Source organism: Fusarium graminearum, chromosome 1 (genome assembly GCF_000240135.3).
Source record: "Fusarium graminearum PH-1 chromosome 1, whole genome shotgun sequence".
NCBI lineage: Eukaryota > Fungi > Ascomycota > Sordariomycetes > Hypocreales > Nectriaceae > Fusarium > Fusarium graminearum.
In genome coordinates this window covers 9,026,055-9,051,234 of record NC_026474.1, presented here as the reverse complement: position 1 = coordinate 9,051,234, position 25,180 = coordinate 9,026,055, and the positions used below count along the sequence as shown (strand labels likewise).

Sequence of the window (25,180 nt, the reverse complement as noted above, 5' to 3'; positions counted from 1 at the left end):
ATAACCCGTCCTGCTCTGGGACGCATCTTATGTCGCTGCCATGTACTTAGGACCGCCTTCCTGTTTAAAAAGCCAGTCACTGTTGGCGTCAACCATAAAATTGGTGATGTTGAACTCGTTGGATGCTCCCAAGCCTGTACCGCTGTCGTTGGATGCATCCATATCAGTACCTGGTGGCGCTAGGGTGCTGTTGGCACTGGATATATTCTCACCACCGAAAGGAAGACGGGGCACGTTGAAGAAATCGAATACATCAAGATACTCGAGCTCATTAGGTGCTGGCGTCCTTGCTGGCGTAACGCTTGGTAGTCTGCTAAGAGCTGAACCACCTGATTGCTTTGGTTGGCGTGAAATGAGAAAATCTAGGTCGAACGCCGTGCGTCGCATGTCAGACAATATTTTGACCGAGCTGGGGGTAATGCCGTCCCCTTGTCGTTCACTGTCGTGATGCTCATCAAGGACCCTCTGTAAAAGTTGGGAGTACCTCGCTGCGACAGGCCAGTACCGCCCCATTTCGCGTAGACTCTCGACGAAAAACGGAAGCTGTGGTGATAGCTTGCGCTCAACCGTCGAGCCATGAACAAGGAGCAGGCGCGCTGAAACCCATAGGGTGAAGGCAAAAGGAGGCCCCAACTTTGCTAGCATTCCATTGTTCACGACAAACTCTCCGAGTGCGGCGACGTTCTCAACCGCACCGTGGCATCTCTGTGATGCGCTGTAGGATGGTGTGAAGATGGGAGACCTCGTTGTAGGATAGGCAGCTGACGAGTGAAGACGGATGACGGCTGTGTGATATGTGGCATGAAGCATTACCCAAGCACAATTGATGTTCTTGCTCCCAGGGTTGAATAGCTTGGCCATGTTGCCAAACTCTCCAGGTAAGCTAAACTTCCAAGATGTCAACATGTTGTCCAGTTCCTTGTATCTCAGCTGCCATTGTTCCACATCACCTAAAGCGCTTATATCAACCGGCTGCTTGAGAAACTTGTGTATCTTGGAGAGTATGCCAAGTATCTCGATATAGTAAGCAAATGCGCCTAGGTTCTCAGGCTGGTCGATGTCATGTCCCGGAGAACCGGAGTGCAGGTCGGTTGTGAACCATCGCGTATCGACTTTTTGATTCTTTATCCATAGGTCATCGCGACATGGTAGCGTCCTGTCGATCTCTTTGTCATCCAGAGCGAATTCGAAAGCAGTGGCAAGAGTTGCATATCTGTCTAGCAGGTATATCATCCAGAACAACCGGCGTCTAGCTTCTTCCTCAATAAAATCTCTGGGCTCCGATAGCGTCATAGCCCGAAGCGTATAGATTGACAGGTAATGAGGCGACACGGTTGATGAGGTGACCTCAACAGCTAGACCAAGTTGCACAACAGATCGGGTGATGAGGGCCATAATGTTCCATCCCGGCGGGCCGTTGCTGCTTCCACAAAGATCGAGCGCCAGGATAACGAGGGCTTGCAAAGCCTTGACTGAAGAGTTCTCCATACCATAGAGTAGGACCCGATCTTTGGAGACCCTGTGGTAGTGCTCTCGCCGCTCCTCGGTTAACCTTGCATCCGTCGAGAAGCGCATAGTTGTTGCTACAATCGCATGCAGCAGAACTCGATCTGTTTCATCGAGCGCAGAGGGCCCGAAGAGACTATCCAGGGTTGTTTTGCGATGGAGGATAGGGCACCACGTGTTGATGTGCTTAAAGTAGAGGTCTACTAGTGCGTAGAGAAGATCGTATGGCGGCATATCACGGTCAGGGGTTGAAGCTCCTGGTGCCGAGGATAGCGGCGCTGTAGGCGAATGGATATTTGGTTGTACTGAAGTATAATATTCTTGAGTGGCGTTGTTATGCTGTATGGGCGATAACTGTGATGGCGCTGCCGCGCTTGAAAACGATGATCTGTTCTGGCCATGGTACCCATCGTTCATCTTGGGTGTATGCCCAATGCTAAAATCAAGACTTTGGGTACTTGGTGCAAAGTTTGAGCCATGAGCCTTCTGCCCAAACAAGGCTGGGTCTGTTTGAGGTGTGCGAACTGGTTCAGATGGTCGGAAGAGGTTGGGATGAGTATCCCGCGGTGTTCCTTGTTCACTAGTAAGGCTTGGATTGCTTTGTCGAATACTAGCAGCAAACATTGGGTTTGTATTGGATACCAGAGAACCATGGATAATCTCAGCATGAGAGCGCAAAATTTCTTCAAGTTTGTCGAGGCGCTGCTCAAGTTCGCGTCCATAGCCCGCCCTTAAGCCAGGCTTTTTGCGCTCCTTGTATTCGCATACAGCGCCATTGCGGCTGCACCACCCACATGATGGTTGGCCACGATCACACTTGACCTGAAAGATGATTTAAGTCAGCATGTCCAAGGCAGAGACCAAGTGATAAATAGATCGTGCATACTTTTCTTTGCTTACACAGCTCACATCTGGGCACGGCAATGTTAGCTTCAGCGTCGGCGAAATCTTGTACAGTTGTAGACAAAGCAGATTGAATCTGCAATGTGGTATAGTGTCCAAGATTTGTAGGGAGCGGGGAGGTCAAGGGACGGGGCGATGAAGTGGCCTCAGACGGCATGGTGTTGATAAGAGAGTATAGGAAATGCAGATAAGACTCCAGCATGATTATCGAATTGGAGATCTGCCAAGAGGACAAAACAAATCCTCAACTTGAGACATGGACCCGACCGGAGTCTGAGGTGGTTGTTTGTATGGTTGGGAAAAGTGTGTAGGTAGCAAGCAGAGACGGGAGCTGGACTTACGAGACTGAGACAGGACGTTTCCTCTTCCCATTACGACAGAGAGTTTCGTGGTCGCCGTGGTCTTCGTCCTCACTATGGAATTGGTTGGCTTCATCACTGTCTGCCTCTGTGGAAGGCGGGCGATTCTCTACCGAGCCGTCGCCCGACATTTTGCTGGCCCCGTTCTGCATGGTTAAATGTGAGATGGATGTTGGGCGTAAGGGTGATTTTCCCAGAGCCCTTGTGGCTGGTCTCGTGTGTCGGCACGATGTGAGAACGAACGAACTACCCAACAGTCGTGTGAGCGACGTGAACAGAGGCCAAAACAGGGGATAGGCCAAGGCACAGCAAGAAGCGACGAAATGGCGAACAGCGTATACGCGCGCGAAAGACAGGCCGTGTTTGACCTCGCGGTCCGGGATAATGTCAAGCGGGAGCAGGAGTACGATCGCCCGAGGATAAATAGGCCTGCACAGCACTAAATAGTAGAGGAATGGATGGGTGACCTGACATCAGGGCACCTAACGTAGGAATTTCGACTAATACCGTGAATTGCCGATACGCATGAATAGTTTCTTATGAATACTATTTATGAGCTGATCTCTCCTCTTGGTCTGACACCAGTCTTCTCACTATTCTCTTCGCTTTCTGCTGGCTTTGTGCCTCGGGCGGATGGGAAGTGGCGCCGTGATGACCGGGCCAATTTGAGGTGGGCCGAGGTGGACTCGGGAGCTACCTTAGCAGGTGGACAGACTGCCAGAGTTGGGGCTCGTCAGTCGGTTAACCGGAGCTGCAAGAGTCGCTTGAATGAATACTACTGTGAGTTGTTGTGAAGCTGTAGGGAAAAGACATCGGTGCCGATGGAAAGGAAATAAGCAGTTGGCTTCACATGCTTCATTGGTAACTTTCCCAGTCCGGTTCAACTAAGATGGATCTATAATGCGGAGAGAAATGACGGGATCCTCACTCCGCACGCGTCCTGTAGGCTGTACCTGCCCAAACCTTCTTACCTCCCAACCTTGATCTCGCCCTCCCAGGCTCTTTCCTCAAGGGGACTTGAAGCGGGGAAATGGAAGAAGCGGTATAATCTGATTCGTGGAAAACGATATTCAAGTGGATATCGTAGAGTTCTTTTTGCCCCGGACCTGGTCAATTGGTGTAGGTACATTGTGTTCTGCAACAGTATTAGTCCCATTTGGGTCTTCAATTCAGCCTCAAGAGCTGCCTTTGTTTTCAAATAAATCAATGGACAAGGTTATTCAATGGTTATTGTAGAGTGGATATCTTCGAGACAGGGGTTAAACATCGACCATGTGTATATGCATATCAAGTTCACTACTGTTAAATCGAGTTTTATGTTGCTAAATGGTTTCCAGTCTCATTCCCAAAGCTCAGATATTAGGCTACATGCAGAATCTCTCCACACAACCTCCCCCTGTCACCCCGCAATTGCACACTCGGTCGCAAATGTTTGTGGCAGGAACAGAAAATGGCTGAATACACAGCAACAGAGACAAGGTCAAGGGCAGTAGTGGCTGTACGAACTCGACGTAGACGATGAAGCCGAAGGTCGGAAACGAGAAACCAAAGAACAACACCCGCTATACATCACAAAGCTAGAAGAAAAATCTGCCCAGACATGATAGGGGAAGTAAGAGAAGGAAGAAGAAGAAGAAGAAGAAGAAGAAAAACTGGAACTGGAACTCATGAGCCGCCGCTAAGCTGAAGCTGCTTCCGATTTTGTCTTGCTCTCTGGACCCCGACAAGGACCGAGAAATTATGGAGAAGGTCTTGCAATTGGAGATGACTCCATCATTCAACAAAGCTCGGTGCATCTCGTCCCGATATCTGCTTCGTCAGAGGGGAATCCGAGGCAATGTATAACCCTTACGGACCATTGCTTTACCGGACCGTAGCATCACGAGACTCACTAGCCAGTCAATTATGAGTTTCGAGGTCATACTGTTGCAGTCCGAACTATGTTCAGCCCACCTTTGTAGTGTGTAGTGCCACCAACATATCCTTTGTAAAGAAAGGGCCATCCCCAACTTGTGTCAATTCTTGTTCCTTCTTAAACTTCTCCATCATCCATTCTTTCTCATCGCGACTTGTCAAGCTTCAGTGCACCTCTTTTATTGATTCTTGTATGGTTCAATTGACCTTCTGCCGCCAAAATGTCATCCGTCAAGGACTTTCCCAAAATCAAGGCCATTAGGTCTTTCATTATCGGCGGTGTTGGATCGGGTATGTCATGCTAACAAGACAAAACTACCAATGTATGCTAATCGTTCTTGGCGAATAGGCGGTGATTATCATAACGTCAAGGGTGGTCACTGGTATGTTGACGCAATCTCATAGCATCCCGTTTTGAAGCTATCGTTCACAATAGATTTCTAGGCTCATCGATAGCGATATTTCAACACCAGCTTCAAAATGGGAACAGTACAAGAAGTCACGAACTAGCTGGGGTATAAATGTTCTGGGCTCGTTTCTGGTCGAAATTGAGGCTACAGATGGGACAGTAGGCTTCGCCACTGGCTTTGGAGGTAAGTTCAACTGCTTGTAGGATGATAGGCTTGCAAATTGCGTGCCTCGACGCTGGGTAGCGATGAGTTGCTGACAGAATCGATAGGTCCGCCCGCCTGCTGGCTCGTTCATCAGCACTTCGAGCGTTTCCTCATCGGCGCTGACCCCCGCAACACCAACCTTCTCTTCGAGCAAATGTACCGAGCCTCCATGTTCTACGGCCGCAAGGGTCTTCCAATCGCCGTTATTTCGGTCATCGACCTCGCCCTTTGGGATCTTCTGGGAAAGGTCCGCAATGAGCCTGTCTACCGTCTCATCGGCGGCGCTACCAAGGAGCGACTCGATTTCTACTGTACTGGCCCTGAGCCCACAGCTGCCAAGGCAATGGGATTCTGGGGAGGCAAAGTTCCTCTACCTTTTTGTCCCGATGATGGCCACGAGGGTCTTCGCAAGAACGTCGAGTTCCTACGAAAGCATCGTGAGGCTGTTGGTCCCGATTTCCCCATCATGGTCGATTGCTATATGAGTTTGAACGTCAGTTACACAATCGAGCTTGTTAAGGCTTGCCTCGACCTCAACATCAATTGGTGGGAGGAGTGTCTGTCGCCCGATGATACTGATGGATTTGCGCTCATCAAGCGTGCCCACCCTACTGTCAAGTTCACCACTGGTGAGCACGAGTACTCTCGATATGGCTTTCGCAAGCTTGTCGAGGGTCGGAACCTCGATATTATTCAGCCCGACGTCATGTGGCTTGGTGGTTTGACTGAGCTTCTCAAGGTCGCTGCATTGGCTGCTGCGTACGACGTGCCGGTTGTTCCTCACGCGAGTGGTCCTTACAGCTACCACTTCCAGATCTCCCAGCCCAACACTCCTTTCCAGGAGTATTTGGCCAACTCACCTGACGGCAAGAGTGTTTTACCTGTATTTGGAGACCTCTTCATCGACGAGCCTATTCCTACCAAGGGGTATCTCACGACCGCCGACCTGGATAAGCCTGGATTTGGTTTGACCATCAACCCGGCTGCTCGAGCTAAGCTTATCCCCAGTGACTACCTGTTCAAGGTTCCCGAGATCCCTCAAAATCTCTCAACTGGCAAGGAAATCAAGTCAAATGAGCAACCCGACAAGCCTAATGGCACTCTTGACTCCCTTGCGGCCAAGGTAGAAAGCCTCACAACCTCGACGAGTTCTTGAAAAGCGACTGTTCTACAATAACACGGATGTTAAAATGTTTTGGTTTTAGGCTTGGTTGGGATTTTGTTTATATGATCACGTTGTGTGATTTAAGTACTCAGTCAAGGAAGATATATCGTGCATTCAAAGTGGTGTTGATTGATACTGTGCAAAGATAGAACCTGGTACCATCTACAGGCAATAACAGAGTTGGATTCAAATATATTCAGACTCAACTAGTTCCCAGAGTGTTTGATTGTAATTTTGCACAAAGAGTAAAATCATCAACAATAAACAACTTAAGTCAAGGAGTCCCTCCAACTCATGTAGGCGTATCAACGCAGCCGATCGCTATTCGATACATGCAGTTGAAAAAACAAGATATGTAAATACGAATAATGATGTTTTTTGAAAGACAATACTTCTTAATAATACAAAAAGTGAAAAAAAAAGACGATCTTGATAATGCGACCCACAGCGCTCAGGGGCCTCGTGAATAGACGCGACGTTGAATGCATGCATGCATCGTGAGACCCTTTTTCTGGGGTCAAACGGTGACCGTCCACGCTGCTCTATGAAAGACGGTGGCCGTTCAGAACGTCAGTGGCAAATCTCACGATCCAATGCACAACCCTAGTAAAGAGCCGTTGGCTTGAGCGTCCGGCTCCAAAGTATAGGGTTTTGTGGGAACTGATCGAGTTTGTTTTGCGGGGGGGGGGGGGGGGGGGGTTGTTATCGAGATTTGCTAAATCTGAGATGTAATATTCAAGGTTCACGATCATATGGCAGATATGTTTGTCTGGTGGTTTTATTTCGAGGCCACCAACGTTGATTTATTGAAAGAATTGCGCTGACTGGAGTCTGCCGAGATCCACATCATTACTCCGGTTTTTTGTCTCAAAAGGGTCTCGGCCAAAACTATCCCACTAGGTAATTGATCATTTCCCCGCCGGTGTCTCGCGTGAAAACACACCGAGATAACAACAACACTTTCATGATGAGTAGTAAATTTGATTTGCTCCAAAATCTCGCAGGCTTGTGCACCGAGAATTTCTTAGTCACTAACGTCACAGCAAGTTCTAGAAGAGGCCCGTTTCTCTTTTCGCTCATGTCCCACCATTTGCGCGGGTCGTGATGGATGCTCACCACCAAGAGGGTCAGTTCGGTCTCACTAGGAGCCGTTTACCGGAAATGAGGGGAAGGACACAGAAATGGATGTTATGTAGTTCTTCGAACTTTCACCTTGAACCATCTCACAAAGAAACCCGTCTCAGGAGTCTCCGTATATAAGCTTAATACAAGACTTTCTGTGAAGCCCATCCCTTTTACCTGACGACCCCTCATCCTCGGCATCGTTTTAACCTGTCTACCTACAAGTAGCATTGCAAACTCGTCGAGTTTTGCCATCTTGGGAAACAACAAGTCGAAACAAGCACTTTCAGTCAGTTGCGAGTTTACGCTGATAAATATGTTGATGCCAGCAGGTCTTCTCGCCAACAAGACTGCCATCATTACCGGCGGCACGACGGGTATTGGTCGTGCTATCTGCCTCGAGTTTCTACGGCAAGGCGCCAATGTCGTGGTAAACCACTTGGGCCTTGAAAAAGACCAGACTCACCTCGACTCACTCATCGTCGAGGCCGACGAAATCCGAAAAGCATCACCCACTGCTGGGCACCTCGATCACCAAGCGGGCGACGTTCGTGACCCAGCGACAGCGACAGAATTAGTCAAAAAGGCCGTCGAGCACTCCCCCAAGAAGCGCCTTGACATCTGCGTGTCTAATGCCGGTATCTGCACATTCGCTGATTTCCTCACGCTCGAGCCGGATTTGCTTCACTCAACGGTGCGAACAAACCTGGATGGTGCCTTCTACGTGACTCAGGCTGCTGCACGACAAATGGCTCTTCACCAAGAGCCCAAGGGAGGAAGTATCATCGGCGTCTCGTCCATCTCAGCCCTTGTCGGTGGTGGCCAACAGACACACTATACACCCACCAAGGCAGGCGTCTTGAGCTTGATGCAGAGCACAGCGTGCGCCCTGGGAGAACACGGTATCCGGTGCAATGCGCTTCTCCCAGGCACGATCCGCACGCAGCTTAACGACGCAGACCTGGCTGATGATACAAAGAGAGCTTATATGGAAGGTCGCATCCCTTTAGGACGTACTGGTTCGCCCTCCGATATGGCTGGCCCGGCCGTCTTTCTGGCGTGTCCAGAGCTGAGCGGATACGTGACGGGTGCGCAGCTTCTCGTCGATGGTGGTCTGTTCGTCAATCTTCAGTGAAAGAGGGAAGATTAAGCTCGTGGGGAGAAATGGGGATATGGGGAAGTGGGTATGTGGAGGCGAAGCGCTATGGACATTGAAGCGAGACCAAAACCTGGAGAATTATGGAAACGAATAACTGGCACCAACATGTTGGTCCTTGTTTGTAGAGATGAGTCAATTCCAGTTATGTAGATGATTGTCTGCTTGAGTCGTAAAGATTCTGACTCGTGGAGCCTGGCGGTGTTTTGGCACGAATGTATTGGATATCAGAACCGCCCTAGCCTATGTACATGTCTATTTCTGCGACGGCGGATCATACAGGTATTCGGAGACCCGGGGCGGCGTTATCAGGTCCGGGGTCGCGGCGCCGGGCTTGGACGGCGTTGGCCGGCTGCTTCAATTTTCGTTCTCTCACGCATTAAGCGTTGATCAATGCCAAATACGGGAATACCAGCGTACCTGGGCGGCTGGGCAGGATTGTATAGGGAAAGAAAGCGAGCGACTGGGGGCTTGTTTGCTGGGTTTGAGGAGGTTGATGGGCAATCCGCATAACGCGGCTTTTTTTATCAAGACAAATCGGAGCCCAAAGAGGACTACGTATTGCAAACTATGTACAGTATACGACCGTAAATCTCTGCACAATATCTTGCTCCGTCACACACATTGTACCCCCTGTCTCTCTTTACCCTTCATCACAGACAAGGGAAAACAAGAATTTTTGTCTGAATCAGACAGGTCTTGGACGGTGGCAGAGCATTCAAACGTAACGAGTAAATGATAAGCAGGAGGTGACTAGGATCTTGAACGGGAGTCGACCGAGGCTGTCTGGTAATAGGTAGTATACATACATTAGTACTTTGGCCAAGACGTCTCCTCGCTAGACTCGCTGGTAATCGTTATCTACCTACCTACCAATCAATCCCTTTGAAGCAAAGGCGAAATAATGCCTTTTTTTCTCCCGCCAAGTCTGAATTCTATTTGCCGAAGGTCTTGTTTTCTAGAAGTTCTTTGCAGGATAGGTAGTGACATCACGGCCTGCTGTCAACGTCAAAGGAAAACAACCACCGAAAATGATATACTCCCTTTTCTTCTGTACAGGATAAAGAACATCTGATACTGTACCGTCTCGTCCATCCACTAGCTAGCCCACCGTAATGTAATACACGAATTTATAAAATAAAACAGTCGGCAATCAGCCTTTGCTGCTTTCTCCATTATTTCCCCTCAATTAGTTTTCGTCCGACTCCTTTGCTCCATCGACCGCAGGGATACTGCAAGGAACAGTGATGTTAATCGCGCGCATACCCCGCGAAAACGAGAACGTTGATCGAGGAGTATTGAAGCCAAGCGTATTGAACCATGATCCTAGTATTAGCAGACAATTTAACGGTCGGCTCAGGAGGCCGCCGCGCCAAGGGAAGAATGGCCCGGGTGATTACGTTCATCTGGGACGTGAATGGATGAGTAAATAGATAACAATGTATTCAAAAGAAGCGAGCGATGCGCAAGCTTAACTCATCAATGGTATCTAAGTTCTCTCATGTAAGGCAAGACGGGAAAACGGTACGGTAGCGATGACGATGATGACTACCGTATCAAGACAACGTCGACAGGCAAAGGCGCCAAAAGGCTGAGCTGAGCTGAGCCAAGCCAAGCCAAGCCAAGCCCGGTTGGACTGAAATGGCAGGCCGGTCAGTGACATGCAAGCAGCCCACTGACTGACCGTTCATGAGCGAGCCTCTTTCTGGTGTGTGTATGCACGCACAAGGACCCTGTGTGTTTGTACTAGGCAGCCCTGCCCAGCTGCCGTATGCAGATCTAATCCCGATCAAGGTGATAACACCTATCTTTTTTACCGCGTTTCACATGCTTTCAGGGACAGATCTTTTTGAAGTGGATGGTTTGTGTCACAGCAGCCACGTTGTAAAACCATGGTTTTTCTTTGCTCTTTTCCCTCCTATCTGTCGTAACGATTATGAGCATATCATCGACTGCGATCGCAAAATGTCTTGTTTTTTGTCAATGCTAAGATGACACAAGGAATCGGCGATTATCGTGCAATGTAACGCTTTTCTGCTATGAATAATGTTTAGGTTGCTGATGATGCCAGCCGAAAGTGCCCGTCAAAGACCGCAGTGGATGACCCGAGCCCACTGATGGGGCCGTTCCGCATGGCTGATAGGGCTTCGGATCGGACTGGTGGGGTTTTGGCGGACCCTGAGCGGAGCCAGTTTGACGTCACTCAAACAACGGACCGAAACTGTGCGCCGAAATGTACGAAACGGGTACCAGATTGGCACAGAATAACGAACCGAGTCTTGATTCCGCGGGAGATAGTGGAGGCAGGAAGCTGCTTGCATGCATTTCCACCGTTGACAATGCCTCTCCCTCTGACGGTGACCGTATTGGCGTCATGGATGCTGTGCTTGACGGTGGATACTCTTTGATACATTGGAGTGCTGAATCCGGTTTCTCTCAGGATCGCGCGCTTGATGGCGTCGGTCTTGCATTAATTCTGACGCTGAGAGCTGAGTGCAGCAGCCCCTGGAAAAGCCGTCACCTCTCCCTCAGGGGACTCAATAAGAGATGTAGCTTGCTTTGACTGGCTGTAAATGGCCGATGCAGAGTCCCTGATTGGTGATACGTACCTACAAGGAGCCTCAGGGTCCACACCACAATGGAAGCGACTTCTTTTCCGTAGATGGTAGAGCATATCGCTGCCGTTAGAAAACGCCACAGCTCTACACCGTTTTTTTATGGTGTCTGATACGATTCAAGAATTCCTGATAGCTGGATTAGAATACGACAATCAATTGGCGATCACAGCATGTCTGTCCTACCTGACTGTCTGACAGATAGAGAGACACAATGTGATAGATACATCCCCATCTAGTAGGTACGGTTGCGTTATTTACAGCCTGTTGGTTGACAAATGACAACAGGGTCTGTCTGGACAGGCATGTTTCGTATCTCTCTATTTGGCCATGACGTCCAATCTGCGCGAGGTGAGGTTGAGAATGGGGTTCTCTAGTGTGGCGACGGCGTCAAGAACCCAGCCCAGTGCACAGGTACACCAGAGCAAAATCATGATGGCCCGCCCCAGCCGCGAGGGGGAACAGCAGGTTGCCAGAAGTTAGTGTAGTCAATACGCTGGGTCTTGACACATCGCAGCAGGGCATAGCAGGTACCCAGTACCCACCCACCTGGCTTTGACAGGTACCTTTGTCGCCCAGAACTAGAAAATGGAAGGAAGCAACGCCGTCATCAACATCCCCTTACCTCATACTGTAAAGTTTTTTTCTGTTGCACTACAGCCAGAAAACCTTACCTAACTTCACCTCACCATCACCATCACCAAGCTGTGGAACCCTTATTGTGGGTAAGGAGGAAATCATCCTTGGACCTGCTACGGTTTCGATAGACGTGAAATGACTCGGTTATTGGACCCCGACCTACGTATCGACGGGCGTCTACCGAGAATGCCATGCCCATACCTTGTCATGGATACCTGTTGTTGTCGATTCGATATCGATCACAGGCCGCGACCAAGATGGCGCCTTGCTTAATGTCTGTTTTCTGAGGTATCCTACGTACCTTCCCATAGCTCTCCGCTTGATATCTAAATCTATAAAGCCCCAGATTTCTCCCACCGTTCTTGACGGTAGAAATCATCATTCTCCATCATTCCCCAGATTCCATATCCACCATCACCATTTACACAAATAGCTCAACATTTCCAGTCATCCTTCGACTACTTCAGACACTTTGTTCGACCTTACTTAAGAACTCCTCCTCAACTTCACGCGTCTAAATCGATACGCGTGCGCCTGAACAGGACCGCTTTTTGTTCTTACACAATCAAATCACCACCATCCACCATGTCTTCACAACAGACCGAGTTTTTCAAGGACAACCTCCCTGACCACGGCGAGGTCACCACTCCCGACTCTGTCCCTAGCTCTCCTGAGCTTGGAAGCTCCAGCTCCAGTGACAGCATTGCCAGTCTCGGATCTCCCGCCTCTCCCCTCTCCCCTGCTGTTTCTCAGCCTGTGGCTGACTCCTTTGTCTTTGCTTTTGACATTGACGGTGTCCTTGTTCGTGGTGGACGAGCCATTCCTGAGGCCCTCCAGGCCATGAAGGTTCTCAATGGCGAGAATGAATATGGCATTCAAGTGTAAGTCAAACCACCCACCATATGCGGTCACGATCCACCATCCCCGGATTTTTTTCTGGGGAGGTCCACATAATAAAGGGCATCGTGACTTCAGCTTGGACCATAATACTAATGCACCTCATAACAGGCCTCATATCTTCCTTACCAACGGTGGTGGAAAGACTGAAGAGGAGCGATGCAACGACCTCTCCGGTCAACTCCAATGTGATATCAAGCCTGGCCAATTCATCTGCGGCCATACCCCCATGAGGGAAATGGCTGAGAAGTACGGCACAGTTCTTGTCGTCGGTGGTGAAGGCGAGAAGTGTCGACATGTTGCCGAGGGCTATGGCTTCAAAGATGTCGTGACTCCAGGCGACATCATCAAGCACAACGCTGCCACCACTCCTTTCCGCAAGCTTACCCCTGAGGAGCACCGCAACTCCCGTGAGCGAGACTTCACGGACGTTGTCATTGATGCTGTCTTTGTCTTCGCCGATTCTCGTGATTGGGCTGGTGACATCCAGATCATGCTCGACGTTGCCATGTCAAAGGGCGGTCGTCTCGGTACCCGCAGCGAGACCAACGACGAGGGCCCCCCTTTCTACTTCTCCCACAACGACGTTGTCTGGTCTGCTGCTCACGAGCATGTCCGTCTCGGCATGGGTGCCCTTCGCCGTATGTTCGAGGTGACCTTTGAGGACCTCACTGGCGGCAATGGTGTTCTGCATACACATGCCTTTGGCAAGCCTCAGGTTTCTACTTTTGAATTTGCTTCCCGTTTGATGGGCCAGTGGCGCCAGACTGAGCATGGTCTCGTCGCTCCTCCCGACACTGTCTACTTTGTTGGTGATACCCCTGAGAGTGACATCCGTGGTACCAACGCCGTCAACAAGGTCGCCGACAATGATTGGTACAGCATTCTTGTCAAGACCGGCGTGTACCAGGAGGGCACTGAGCCCGCTTACAAGCCTCGTGTCACCGTCCAAAACGTCCTCGACGCTGTTAACCACGGTATCAAGCGCGAAATGGACAAGAAGGCTGCCAAGGGCCAGATGATCAAGCCTGCTCTCATTCCTGATTCTGGCATCACTGAGATTGCTGTCGATATGGATGGCATCACCATTTGAGTCGACTTGCCTCCTTTCTCTTCACACATACTAGTTTGGGATAATATCCTTTTTCTTTGAGATTTTATGGAGTTCCGGAATGTCTTTTATAGCACAGCCATGCGAAACGAACTTTCCTTTACAGCCATCTGCATTACGGCTCTTTGCAGGTGCCACGAGCACACATTATGGTTACAGGCCCTGAAGATTTGATAGAACATCCATCGTCCGAATAGACGGGCGAGTTCTGGATTCGAGGATTTTCATCTTGTCTAGCTAGTTTCTTGCCCACCCTTGATGCACCACCCACCTATACCCTGATGAGCATCACATCAACCATATAGAATAGCATAAAGATAGAAAAATCCAAGGCTCTTACAATATTCACCACACGAACCTCTGTAACATGTTTTTGAGTATGACAAGATTGACAAGAAAGGAACATGTCAACTATGGTCACAGGTACATCATTATCGATGAACATTAAGATTATGGTCGGTTTGTCTGTGGTCATTCATCCACAAAACTAGTTGGTATGTCTTCTTTACCGATCTGTTCAATCATGATGTTGAATATCGAGATGAAGCAGATTCCCCATTCTTCACCCCACCAGACTAATTCGAAGCCCGGTTTCAAAAGAAGTCTACTTATACCCATCATTCACGTCTATAGAGGTGGGCGAGGCTTACTCTTAATTTAAAATCCTGCCCAAAAGCGGCCCGGTTGGAGTCACCATCGGTCTTTATATAGTGTCCGTACAGAATCACCGTTGACTTTCTCGTCAACTTCCCCTGACCCTTTGTTTACCTACTGGGTTCAACAATAACTCCTGGAGGTTGTGGGCGGAGCTCACAGTGACGACGATGTAGGGCATAAAATGCTCCTTCAACAGCCTCTCCCAGCACAAGCGCCTTATCCATGGTATTCGCTGTGACTTTTCTGGTAGTGCCGAAAGTTTGCGCATCCCATATGAGCCATATACGTCAGTCTGAAGTAGGCCCATATCGGTCCGGAATGACATATTCGGTAACACAATATCTTATTAATTCATTCTCAATTGTCTTCGACTTGTTCTATATTTTCAACATTTTCCCATTTTCTTGCATCTCCCTCAGAGGCATCTGCGTCACCGTCTTTGAAAGTAAATACTCCCCACTGCGAGGTTGCCGCCCAACCAGCCGTGTCCACAACGCCCTGTCTCTTCTCCTTCTGATCCAGAGCCTCCTCAGCGCTTATGCCTAATGCAAAGCCACGCACATTCTCGCGATCGACTCGTAGCCACCCTTTCCAGCTTGTCGAGATATCACCAGACCCTGGACCGCCTACAACGATAGTCCCCCACCACTCACGCCCAGCGCTTGCGTGGGCTACGTCGCTGTAAAGAAGGACCCCTTCTGCTTCGGCTACCAGGGCTCGTGTATGTTCAAGATCGCTTCGGGCGGGTCGTTGAACGTAAACATGTCGCATATGGCATGGCGAACAAGTCAGTCGGGTGGCATCGAATCGACCTTCTATATCGATAATGAGAACGGCGTAGAGATGAGGTGGGCCGATGAGATTCGATATGACTTTGTAAAGAAGCGGGAGGTGACGTCCAGATATTCCGACACCCGCAGTTTTTGTCGTGTGAAAATGAGCGGCTGCGATTCCATCGAGTGGTAATATATGTGTGAGTTTTCTTGGTTGGATTTGAGGTTGAAACTGAGTCCTAGGACCGAGTACATTCGAATCCGATGCGAGCGATGAACGTAAACCTCGAAGTATCTGTACTTGAATCTTAGCAAAGCCTTGAGATAATGATATACATAATATGTAAGTAACGAGGGGGTCAGCTTGTCGATTATAAAACTAGACGCGGCCTTGTGCGTGTATACTTGATGGTAGAGAAGTGGCCTCTAGGCCAGAGAATTTCAAGTAACAAAAGCTTAGACAAAGAGGTAGTAAATAGGAGCAAAGTAAGAGACACGCCATTCAAGTAGTATTCTGTTTTTCTTAACCCATAGTCATGATAATCCTCAAATATGGTCGATAATGAGGTGATGTTGTGGGATAGGCAAGGCTGAAAAGCGGCAAAATCCAGTTCCGAGATATTGAACTCACCTCTTCTAAACTCATTTCCTCAATCTCTCCCAACAATCGACTCCCAATCACCGCCTCCATTGTAAAAACAAGAAAGAAACCACTTGTTAGATAAATCACGGTGTCTAACAACACTCTCTAGTTGCGTTCGATATTGCCCTTGAAGATGGGCTATCCGTGTCAAGTTTTCCACGCTTCAGAGCTTCCTGAACGTGTCCAGACCAACCTCAGCGGCCGCAAGCGCAAGTTGGGCCAAGGAGCCAAGAATGTCGACCTAAACGGCTGTGAGCTCCTTGAGATGCTCCAGTACAAGTGCGAGATTAAAGAACCTGTCAAGTGGGATAGTCCTGTGCAGTGCTTTGCCGTTGGACGGTTATTCAGAAAGTGAGTTGCAGCCCCCTCTCTTCGCAGTAATATTACACTTCTCTGTACGTATACAGCCTTGATGGCGGATGGCGAAATGTTCTGATGGTTTATTTCCTTCGCGTAGATGTCAGGACAAGAAAGGTTCATTCATGGTCGAGACAACAGCGTGGGAGGGTAAAAATTATCCTGTAGAGGGACACAAGAGCGACGGTGGGAAAGACGGCGGAAACAGGGCGCCTCCTCAGCACTACCACTGGTCCTCAAGCTGGCACTCGCCCGACACAGCAAGATAAAAACTAGAATTAATTCTTTTCTATTCTTCAAACGGCTTTGCCGCCACAATATGGGCCAGCATCATCTGCGGCTAGCTTTCGGCAAGATGGAAGAGCTCCATTTCCAACAGATTTTTTATTATTCACCTATTCCAAATACCACAAATACGTTTCTGTCATTTTTTCGACTCAAAAAGGCAAATTATGCCTATAAATATATTCACAACTAAAGAGACATCAGCGCAACACAATACACTACGGGGTAGCTGTGTGCTCGAAGGTTGGACCGTTTAATTACCTGCGAGTCTGGAACAACTTGATGACGGCATTACCGAAATGGGCCGGGGTGGTCTCCAATAGACATGTACCTCTATCAGACCATGGATTTTTACGATAATTGCTGCGTACCAACTGAGAACATCCATCGAGTCGTTCTCTAAAATCTCATCTAGTACCTTTATAACGACTGAGGTCGCAATGTTGTGACTCATGCTCGCAGCTCGTAGAATCGCGAACTCAGTACCAGTTGCATTTTATCACATCACACTCTAGCAGCGTCTCAAGAATGATCAAAGCACGTACGACTCGGTTGCCCTAGTCTACAGTACAGGTTGCCCAGCAATCGATGCGGATGAAGCCTCGGTGGTATTTTGCTTTGTACCCAGCTACACGACAAACGAAACATTGGCTAGTGGCCTCTATGTGCACTTCCTGTCTCCCCCATGCCCTTGCTTTGGGTGATGCGATTTCGACTCGGCATGTCTTTGCTTTACTCGTTCTTCTGAGCAGCTCGTTCCTCCTCGAGCTTGATGTAGTAGTTGTCGCGGGCGTTGGTTCGGGGCATGTGGAAGCCGTACCTGTGTCGGAATGGTGAGTCTTCTTATCTTGCCGTCGTATCGCTCTTTCGGTGATGTCCCTTACCAGAAGAAGTTGGCCATGACGAAGCCAGAGCCTGTGAGGTTGCCAGTCAGTAAGGTCGATGCTCTCCAACCAACCACATCACGCGAATTGTCAGCTCTCGAGATAACCCTCCTCTTCACGTTGATAAATTCCAATTGATGCAATCCAAATCGTGTGTAGTAGAGATCGACGTACCGAGAGCGATGCTAAGATCTAGGACGAGGTTTCGTCGAAGCATCTAGCGCAATTGTCAGTCCACGAAAAGCTCTGGTACCGGGATCATTTGAGGGCTCCTCTGGCCCGGGCGAATGCGAAGACCAAGCCATTGAGTTGGAGAAACGTACACCGATGATGGGTTGGACGGCCATTGTGACTGATTTATTTGTGCGAAGCTGTTCGGGCGAAGAAGCGGAGCGTTCGAGGGTGGCAGAAGTCCTGAGGATTTCGATGTGGTCAAGCAGTTCCAAGTTGATTACGGCCGGAGATGGGCTGATGTTAATCGCGCTAGAGCACTCGAGTCACGTGCATCAGTCCAACGGCAGCTGGGCTGTTCCGACCCTGCTAGGTAGTAGGTACTAAGGTTAGGTAGTACCTACGGGTAGTGGAAGTGGTGCTAGTAGAGTACCTACTTACGGCTGAACGGCGGCAAAATACGTACCGAAAAGAATCTCGTCCATTAAAACGACCCTCAGCTGCAAGACATCCCGTGAGAGCGACTCTGAAGAGATTGGTTTGGTTTGCAGAGCCCGACAACATCTGCAACCATGAGTCTCCGACTAGCTGCCCAGCGGCTGGCAGTGTCAGGTACGGCGATACTTTTCTCACTCTGTCTGCCGCTTAATTGGCGTTGAATATTGTGTAGACTAACGAAGAGCTTCACTCTACAGCAAGGACTGCGCATACGGCATTCAACACACCAATCCCCGTTCTCTCCGCAACCCTCGGACCTACAGTTCAACGACGACACAAATGGGCCTCTAATCTCTTCAAGGGATGGGGCAAGCCCCGAAATAAGGGCGCCGAGACAGTGGCTTCCCTGGATCCTACATCTCAGCTTGACAACCCAAAGAGCCGCGAGGAATACCTTCAAAAGAGCATGTATAGTGGTGTGGAGGACAACATTTTCCAAGATGAAATCGAGACTGCGAGTCCGGAAGCCGCTGCCCCTGGCACCCCTGAGGTTGAGCAAAAGACGAAAGAGAACATGGCAATGGTGGTGGACCCTGATCCTCGAAGCCGAGTCCGCTGGCAGCGAAAGATGGTTATCCAAATGGTCCGTCGTAACGGCCGCTTGACCAAAGATGAGCGCATTCAAATGACAGAGCGACAACTCTTGCACAAGAGCGAGTTCATGCCCACGAGTGTCAAGAAGCTTGTCATGTTGGCCCGCCAGATCGCTGGTAAGCCCGTGGATGATGCTATCTTGCAGATGAAATGGTCCAAGAAGAAGATGGCAGCTGAGATCGGATACTACCTTGAAGAGGCTCGCGATCTGGCTGTTGCCCAACGTGGTATGGGACTTGGAAAGTTCAATGACGAAATCTTGAAAACCCCTAAAAAGATCCAGACTATCGATGGAAAGTGGCTCGAGATTGAGGACCCTACACGCATGTACATCGCTCAATCATGGGTTGGAAGGGGTCCCTGGCGGGGAAAGAGAATCGATTACAAGGGTCGAGGACGTATGGGTATCATTAGACACCCTAGCACAAGTACGTTTTCATGACTGTTTATGTCTATGCTTGGGCTCAGACACTAACTGATTTCTTTAGGCCTGACTGTCTTGCTCAAGGAGGAGAAGTCAAGAATACGAGAGTACGATGAGCGCGTGGCCAAGAAGAACAAGAAGGGGCCCTGGGTACATCTGCCCAACCGACCTGTATATGGACAAAGACCATACTATTCGTGGTGAACAAGATATTGGTTTATGCTGTCTGTATCATTGGAAACATGAAAAAATATGCGGGAAATTCAAACGTGGTAGAAGACCGCTGTGTAATTTCCCGTAAGAACTTGTAAGATATGTACAATGAATAGGATGTACACTTGATGAAAGTTAACGTAGACGCTAAAATATGCCAACCTGTGAGTTGACTTGGTTTTTGTTCAACTATTATGGCTTCCCCTTGAAGTATCATTTTTTGGTATCTTGTCCGTCGAGTAATCTCGTAACGCCATCCAGATCAAAGCCTGGTTCGATATAATTTTCATTTCCACTCATAACTCGCAGAATCTGTCACAACCCTGTCGTTGTGAGGGCCGCCGGGCCCGATGACCAGTGCTCGTGAGCTGGACAACTAGTCCTCAATCATAACAAGGCTTTGCTTAGCAAACAATGACGCGAATGAAAATGGTGTTTGCACTGTATTGGTTCTGCTTGTGCCCCTATTTTAAAATGCCAGGATTTCTCTCAGATGACCTTAAACCATATGTCGTGGTTCCTCCCGGGGAAGCATATCCTCATATCGATGGGACATAAGTTCAAGATCATACCCGTTCTTCTCGCCGATGGAACCCTGATCAGGTGCAGGATAGCTGCGGTCCCGAGCAGCCATGGGAGGCGACATATCGTCCATGTTACCGCGGGGAAGGTTCTGTTGGTTTTGACGTTTCTTCCAAAAGAAGAAACCAGCGATACCAAGGAGAGCGAGAATACCGACAGTGACACCAATACCGACACCAGCCTTGGCACCACCAGACATTCCGCCTCCAGCGGATTCGTCCTCGTCTTCATCTTTTGCCGAATCAGATGTGGCGGCAGCATCAACTGCTTCAGTGGTTGTGGATAGATTGCTGGTATCAGTGGAAGAAGCGGAAACTTCCTCAGTAGCCTGCAAAGCGAATTAATAAATGGACGTGCAGAGTCAAAGAAATATTTGTCAGTTCTTACGCTAGATACGGTTGATTCAGCTGGGTCAGTGGGAGTAGTCTCAGGAGCTTCTGAAGTAGCCGCAGCCTCCGAAGTCACGGATGGCTCCGAGGATTCCGGGAGTGCTGCAGGAGTCGTCTCAGCGGCAGTGGTTTCAGGCGCAGCAGGGGCGTCGGATGTTGTTGCTGCTACTGCTTCGGATGTCGCTGCACTCTCAACAGGGGTCGTAGTAGCGCCTGGGAAAGCAGGCACCTGCTGACCTTGGATGAGTTAGTCTTGGTCATGGAGAAATAGGTGGTGAGTAGCTCTCTGCGAAAAAGACATACCGACACAGAATCCATTGCTTATGGCATTTGTGATAGCATCATCTGCAGCCGCGCATGCAGGTGCTCTTGCGCATTCGGCAACGCCTTTGACAAAGTCGTTGGATACGCAAACACAGCTGGCGTCAGAAGGATCCGCGCAGCCAACAGTGGGCTTGACGTTCTCAACGCAGGTGTTCTAGAGACTATCAGCACCTGCTTGAAAATGTATCGCGTGGATGGTTTTTGGCTGAGCGCTAATCACTTACAATACAGTCCTGAGCGTAGACACCAAAAGTGTGGAGGGCGCTCAGCGCCAGAATGGTAGAGAGAGAAAAGTGCATATCGAAATTGTTTCTGCAACGAGAACAAATCCCGGTGCTTTGAGTGAACGATAAGTTGCCAGATCTGAACTTGGCGAGGCCCTCGTTGACCGTTGGAATAGAAAGTGAGACGAGATGGCAGGTAGTTGAGTGCGTGAATCGTTGATAGCTGCTGTCGCAAGAACAGTGACCAGGCTATGTCAAAGTTGATGAGGATATCGATAAATGCCTCAGGTTAACCCAGGCTTCGTCGAGTGCCCAGCAATGTCGCAAAAGAAACCTCAAGCAGGAAGGAAAGACGAGAGTCGGACAAGCAAGTGTATGCTGTGTAATGTCATGTAACAGAAGTGAGTGGCTTGGTCCAACGTGGTACTCAATGCAGTAGCGGATGCAAGCCTCCGTCAAGAATACGAATGAGTGAGGAAGCGAATGATGGTTGTTGTCGTCTGCCAAGCCCGGACGGGAATAGGAATACGAATAAAAATAAATAAAAAAAAAGAGATAAAGAATCGACCGAAAGGAATGACTGGATGGTGAGGCAATGGCTTGGGACACTTGAAAGAATGGAAAGAGCCCGCGCGCAATGAGGTCGTTTGTCGTGAGAGAGAAGTCGATGTCGAGGCAAAGACGAGAGAGAAAGAGAAGCCGTCTGGGAACGAGACGGAATACTGAGAAAGAGAGAAAAAGGTGGGTTAGGTTGAGTAGAGAGAGACAGCCAAGGGAGAAATGAAATGAGATGAGATGAGATGAGATCAAGTGAGTGAGATACCCTGGCGTAGAACTTTGAGGGAGGAATGGAAACCAAACTGGGGGACCTGGTCAAATTGCACTGGTGTTAGAAAGAATGCAGGATAATGCAAAGAGGAAGCTCGTTTTATGAATATCTAACAGCTAGGTACGAATCTGATACGATCACTTATGTGCGACCCAGTTTGATGGGTACATATCACACCCTTTGCAGTGACTGACTTCATGTCCATTGGTCAAGACGAGGTAAGATGCATGCTTGTCTGCTTCTCCTCTTCATCCTTTGTTCAAAATGCCTTATTTGTGTGCCCCTGGCGGCTTGGCTTTGGTCCCTCTACAACTCTGCAACACCACCAATGCAGCAAATCCATAGAACCAGGCCCGATCCAACGTCGCGAAACTGTCAAGCACCTGCCACCATCAACGTAGGTCGCCCCGACCCCAAAAAAAGGGGGCCAATCATGCCCTGGAAGGGCAAAGCTGCCATCCATTGAGGGCTTCAATAGCGCCAACTGGTAAGGATTTACTGGAGAAACTCCTGGCGCCAGGCACTAGGGTACACGGGCTGTTTACCGCCCAATAGCCGTCCCCTCACTTGTTTCATCTGGCAAGACCGATGTGTACCTGCAGACACCATTAAAAGATCGTCTTTTTCTAGATCTTTTCTACCAAACGGTCAAGGTCAAAGAAAGCATGCTGACGGTGTACTCTTTTCTCTTTGTTCCTCCTTTTTAAATCACGCAATTCCGGCGGATACATACCTATGAGCCGTCCACTGGCCAAAGCACTCGTCTCTCCTGTGGTTTACTCTATCCTAAACCTTCAACACCCCGTTGTCGAACACCGACAGGGGCTATTTTCTAACAAATGTGAGACGAACATAGGGATAAAAAAATGCACGCAGTTCAACGGACAGCACTACAGAATAACTACTGTCAAAGAATTGCGTCCCCGTCTCTAAGAAGATTTTGAATTATATAAATAAACCCGTCAACAAAGAACGAGCGCCATTTTATGCAACTTTGGTACACCGAGTCTTGGCGACTTTTATTAGGATGTGCAGGCTGCATCCTGGCAAACCCACCTTTCTCATAGGTCTGGCTTGAATGCATTACCAACGAGCCTTAGTCCATCCGGAGGACGGGTAAGTTAAGTTAAACCTTGGGAAATGAACGCCGGCCTTTGTGGAGCGTCGAACCTCAATCCTTTGTCAATGCAGGACATGGTCTAATTAAATACATATGAATACTACAGTGTATTCTACAACTACTTACCTACGGCATACATATCGATCAGTATATGAGACAACAACTTCAAGACAATATAAATATTAAGGACTCGGCTTAGACACAGTCTAAGATAAAATACGAAACCAGGTTATGTCGCAACAGTCTTGTGGATTTTGTTGGCTGCCAGCATCAGCTCGTATTTCCCAGTACCTCAGTAGATTGATTCTGGATCCCTTGGTTCAAAGAATGGTTGCTCCTCGTGTCACAACTACCTTGACACCACCTGGCATAGGACACGATAGAGACCTAGCTACCCCAGCCAACACATACAATAGTGGCACAAATACATTCGGCATGAGGCTGTCAACGTCTTTGTTTTATCTGGCAGCTGGTGTGTCTGCCTACCTACTAGGTAGGTAATTATGACTCATGCAGACCAGACTTGTAGTTGAACTGCCTGATGGCCCAGTCCGAGCCAGGAGTCACGAAAGGGCCTAGAATATGTAGACAAGCACATATGCCAATAATGCTTAGCCCAATCAAAATATCGCGTACACATATCGATACATCTGACGGCCTATGATGCCGGTTTAAGCACGAAGTGTTGACCTTCAGAAGATCGACAAGAGGCCTCATAGGTAAGTAGTTACCCCCAGTCAATACATTAGCGGTTGATGGGTTTCTTTATTCGCTGGCGTCTTTTTCAGCCACTGCTTCATCGGCAGTTGAACAAACACTGTCAAAACAGGCTGTACAGAGTACACCACACTCACTTGAAATATCGCCAATTTGACAACAATAACTCAGATAGCACGTGGTAGAGATCAGGTTTTCTTTTCTCTGGTACATGTACGCCTTCAATTTGAAACTGTCCGTGTGTTGGTTGAATCCTGATTTCCAATCAAGAGGAGAGTATCATGCTGATGCGTGAACGGAGATACAGGAACTCAAAACGGCCAAGATAATAAAATAAATGCAGAGGCTATACATATGCTTATTAATGGCTGCATGACCAGGCCCAAAGGCTATTGTCGTCATTTCTACCCTTCACTGTCCGTCTGTCAACTATGTGGTACAACGAGAATGGATGAACCTAAGCTTCCATTCTATCTATCTACTAACTAACAGGCACAGAGTAATTAACACAGGATATAAGAACACGAGCTACACCTGTACCAGTGCATAAGAAGCCAGCTCTTACAATAGGGTGTGCCAGCGATCTTCGGGTCCATGCATCCGAGGTAATGATCATTAATTGGTTCAAATTAGTTGTATGCCAGAAGAACTATCATCACCTCTAGTCTCTAGGTCTCTCGACGGTGTGAGAGTTTAGGCAACCAGTGCCACTACAAGTACAAACTCTGTTTATTTTTATTATACAGATATTCATCTTACTTGGAAGGATGTAAGACACTGTTTCCCCAGATTTGCAAGGGCGACTACCTACCTAGGTAGGTGGTTTTCATATGCAGATAGTTTCAAGCACATGCTTGCCTAAGAAACTTTTGTTTGGAAGGAAGAAGATGAATTCTAGGTACTCTTATCAATTAATTGTCGGGAAATTTTACCAGCTGGCAGTTCAGACAGCGGTTTAACCATGCGCCGGGAATAATGAATCGGACGCTGGCTTGCCAAGACCTCGTTGCAATAAACTGAGTCGAATCGCGGTCTAGACTCTCTCGGCTTGTGCGTTTTTGGTAATAGATCAGCTCAGAACCAGCAAGCCTTCATGCAATTGCAACGAGTACCGAATGCTGGGATCAATTCTCTGGGTACCATAGGTAGGTTGATAGGGAGCTGAGCCTGTCGTTGCTCCATCTGCCTACCTACCTAGCAAGGTACGATGGTTACCTACTGAAAGGGATCTGTGGTGTACTTTTGACAGCACTGGAGACGAACACCCAACCCCGGTAAATCCGAGTATTCAGATCTTGTCAATATGACATTATCTCTGGCCCGACTGTCGGGTTTCAATAAGGGTTGCATCAAAAGTACCTACCCAAAACATTTCGTCGGTTAGGTAGGTACTAAGGCAGAGCCATTACATCAAAAGAACGACCCTCCGGCTCGCTTCCCGTTCTTCAGGGAAAGATCGTACGTAAAATCCCTGCACAGCGCCTGCCTCGCCGGT

At 48.7% G+C, this 25,180-nt stretch overlaps 10 protein-coding genes across 10 annotated transcripts; 6 read left to right on the top strand and 4 right to left on the bottom strand.

The window, feature by feature from the left end:
- Window positions 1-27: 27 nt before the first annotated feature.
- Window positions 28-2,920, bottom strand: FGSG_09884 (uncharacterized protein; the record flags this gene model as incomplete). Its single annotated transcript, XM_011320488.1, has 3 exons — window positions 28-2,328; window positions 2,407-2,485; window positions 2,751-2,920. 3 exons carry the CDS (start codon window positions 2,918-2,920, stop codon window positions 28-30), a joined length of 2,550 nt encoding a protein of 849 aa, XP_011318790.1.
- A 1,983-nt stretch (window positions 2,921-4,903) lies between these two features.
- Window positions 4,904-6,452, top strand: FGSG_09883 (uncharacterized protein; the record flags this gene model as incomplete). The annotated part of the gene is made up of 4 exons (XM_011320487.1): window positions 4,904-4,973; window positions 5,032-5,065; window positions 5,127-5,275; window positions 5,362-6,452. 4 exons carry the CDS (start codon window positions 4,904-4,906, stop codon window positions 6,450-6,452), a joined length of 1,344 nt encoding a protein of 447 aa, XP_011318789.1.
- Window positions 6,453-7,905: 1,453 nt separating this feature from the next.
- Window positions 7,906-8,718, top strand: FGSG_09882 (uncharacterized protein; the record flags this gene model as incomplete). Its single annotated transcript, XM_011320486.1, has 1 exon — window positions 7,906-8,718. The coding sequence occupies one exon, from the start codon at window positions 7,906-7,908 to the stop codon at window positions 8,716-8,718; it is 813 nt and encodes a 270-aa protein (XP_011318788.1).
- Window positions 8,719-10,972: 2,254 nt separating this feature from the next.
- On the top strand, window positions 10,973-11,302 carry FGSG_13668 (uncharacterized protein; the record flags this gene model as incomplete). Its single annotated transcript, XM_011320485.1, has 1 exon — window positions 10,973-11,302. The coding sequence occupies one exon, from the start codon at window positions 10,973-10,975 to the stop codon at window positions 11,300-11,302; it is 330 nt and encodes a 109-aa protein (XP_011318787.1).
- Window positions 11,303-12,380: 1,078 nt separating this feature from the next.
- On the top strand, window positions 12,381-14,347 carry FGSG_09881 (uncharacterized protein). The gene is made up of 2 exons (XM_011320484.1): window positions 12,381-12,874; window positions 13,002-14,347. Exons 1-2 carry the CDS (start codon window positions 12,579-12,581, stop codon window positions 13,981-13,983), a joined length of 1,278 nt encoding a protein of 425 aa, XP_011318786.1. The 5' UTR covers window positions 12,381-12,578; the 3' UTR covers window positions 13,984-14,347.
- A 668-nt stretch (window positions 14,348-15,015) lies between these two features.
- FGSG_13667 (uncharacterized protein) lies at window positions 15,016-15,429 on the bottom strand (the record flags this gene model as incomplete). Its single annotated transcript, XM_011320483.1, has 1 exon — window positions 15,016-15,429. One exon carries the CDS (start codon window positions 15,427-15,429, stop codon window positions 15,016-15,018), a length of 414 nt encoding a protein of 137 aa, XP_011318785.1.
- A 778-nt stretch (window positions 15,430-16,207) lies between these two features.
- Window positions 16,208-16,700, top strand: FGSG_09880 (uncharacterized protein; the record flags this gene model as incomplete). The annotated part of the gene is made up of 2 exons (XM_011320482.1): window positions 16,208-16,425; window positions 16,532-16,700. The coding sequence occupies 2 exons, from the start codon at window positions 16,208-16,210 to the stop codon at window positions 16,698-16,700; spliced, it is 387 nt and encodes a 128-aa protein (XP_011318784.1).
- Window positions 16,701-17,246: 546 nt separating this feature from the next.
- On the bottom strand, window positions 17,247-18,049 carry FGSG_09879 (uncharacterized protein). Its single transcript, XM_011320481.1, has 4 exons — window positions 17,924-18,049; window positions 17,775-17,817; window positions 17,601-17,631; window positions 17,247-17,536 (listed from the first exon to the last, which is right to left on the bottom strand). The coding sequence occupies exons 1-4, from the start codon at window positions 17,945-17,947 to the stop codon at window positions 17,449-17,451; spliced, it is 186 nt and encodes a 61-aa protein (XP_011318783.1). The 5' UTR covers window positions 17,948-18,049; the 3' UTR covers window positions 17,247-17,448.
- Window positions 18,050-18,333: 284 nt separating this feature from the next.
- FGSG_09878 (uncharacterized protein) lies at window positions 18,334-19,628 on the top strand. Its single transcript, XM_011320480.1, has 3 exons — window positions 18,334-18,383; window positions 18,467-19,291; window positions 19,352-19,628. The coding sequence occupies exons 1-3, from the start codon at window positions 18,344-18,346 to the stop codon at window positions 19,489-19,491; spliced, it is 1,005 nt and encodes a 334-aa protein (XP_011318782.1). The 5' UTR covers window positions 18,334-18,343; the 3' UTR covers window positions 19,492-19,628.
- Window positions 19,629-19,687: 59 nt separating this feature from the next.
- FGSG_09877 (uncharacterized protein) lies at window positions 19,688-21,094 on the bottom strand (the record flags this gene model as incomplete). The annotated part of the gene is made up of 4 exons (XM_011320479.1): window positions 19,688-20,410; window positions 20,470-20,708; window positions 20,775-20,949; window positions 21,020-21,094. 4 exons carry the CDS (start codon window positions 21,092-21,094, stop codon window positions 20,000-20,002), a joined length of 900 nt encoding a protein of 299 aa, XP_011318781.1. The 3' UTR covers window positions 19,688-19,999.
- Between the last annotated feature and the right edge of the window lie 4,086 nt (window positions 21,095-25,180).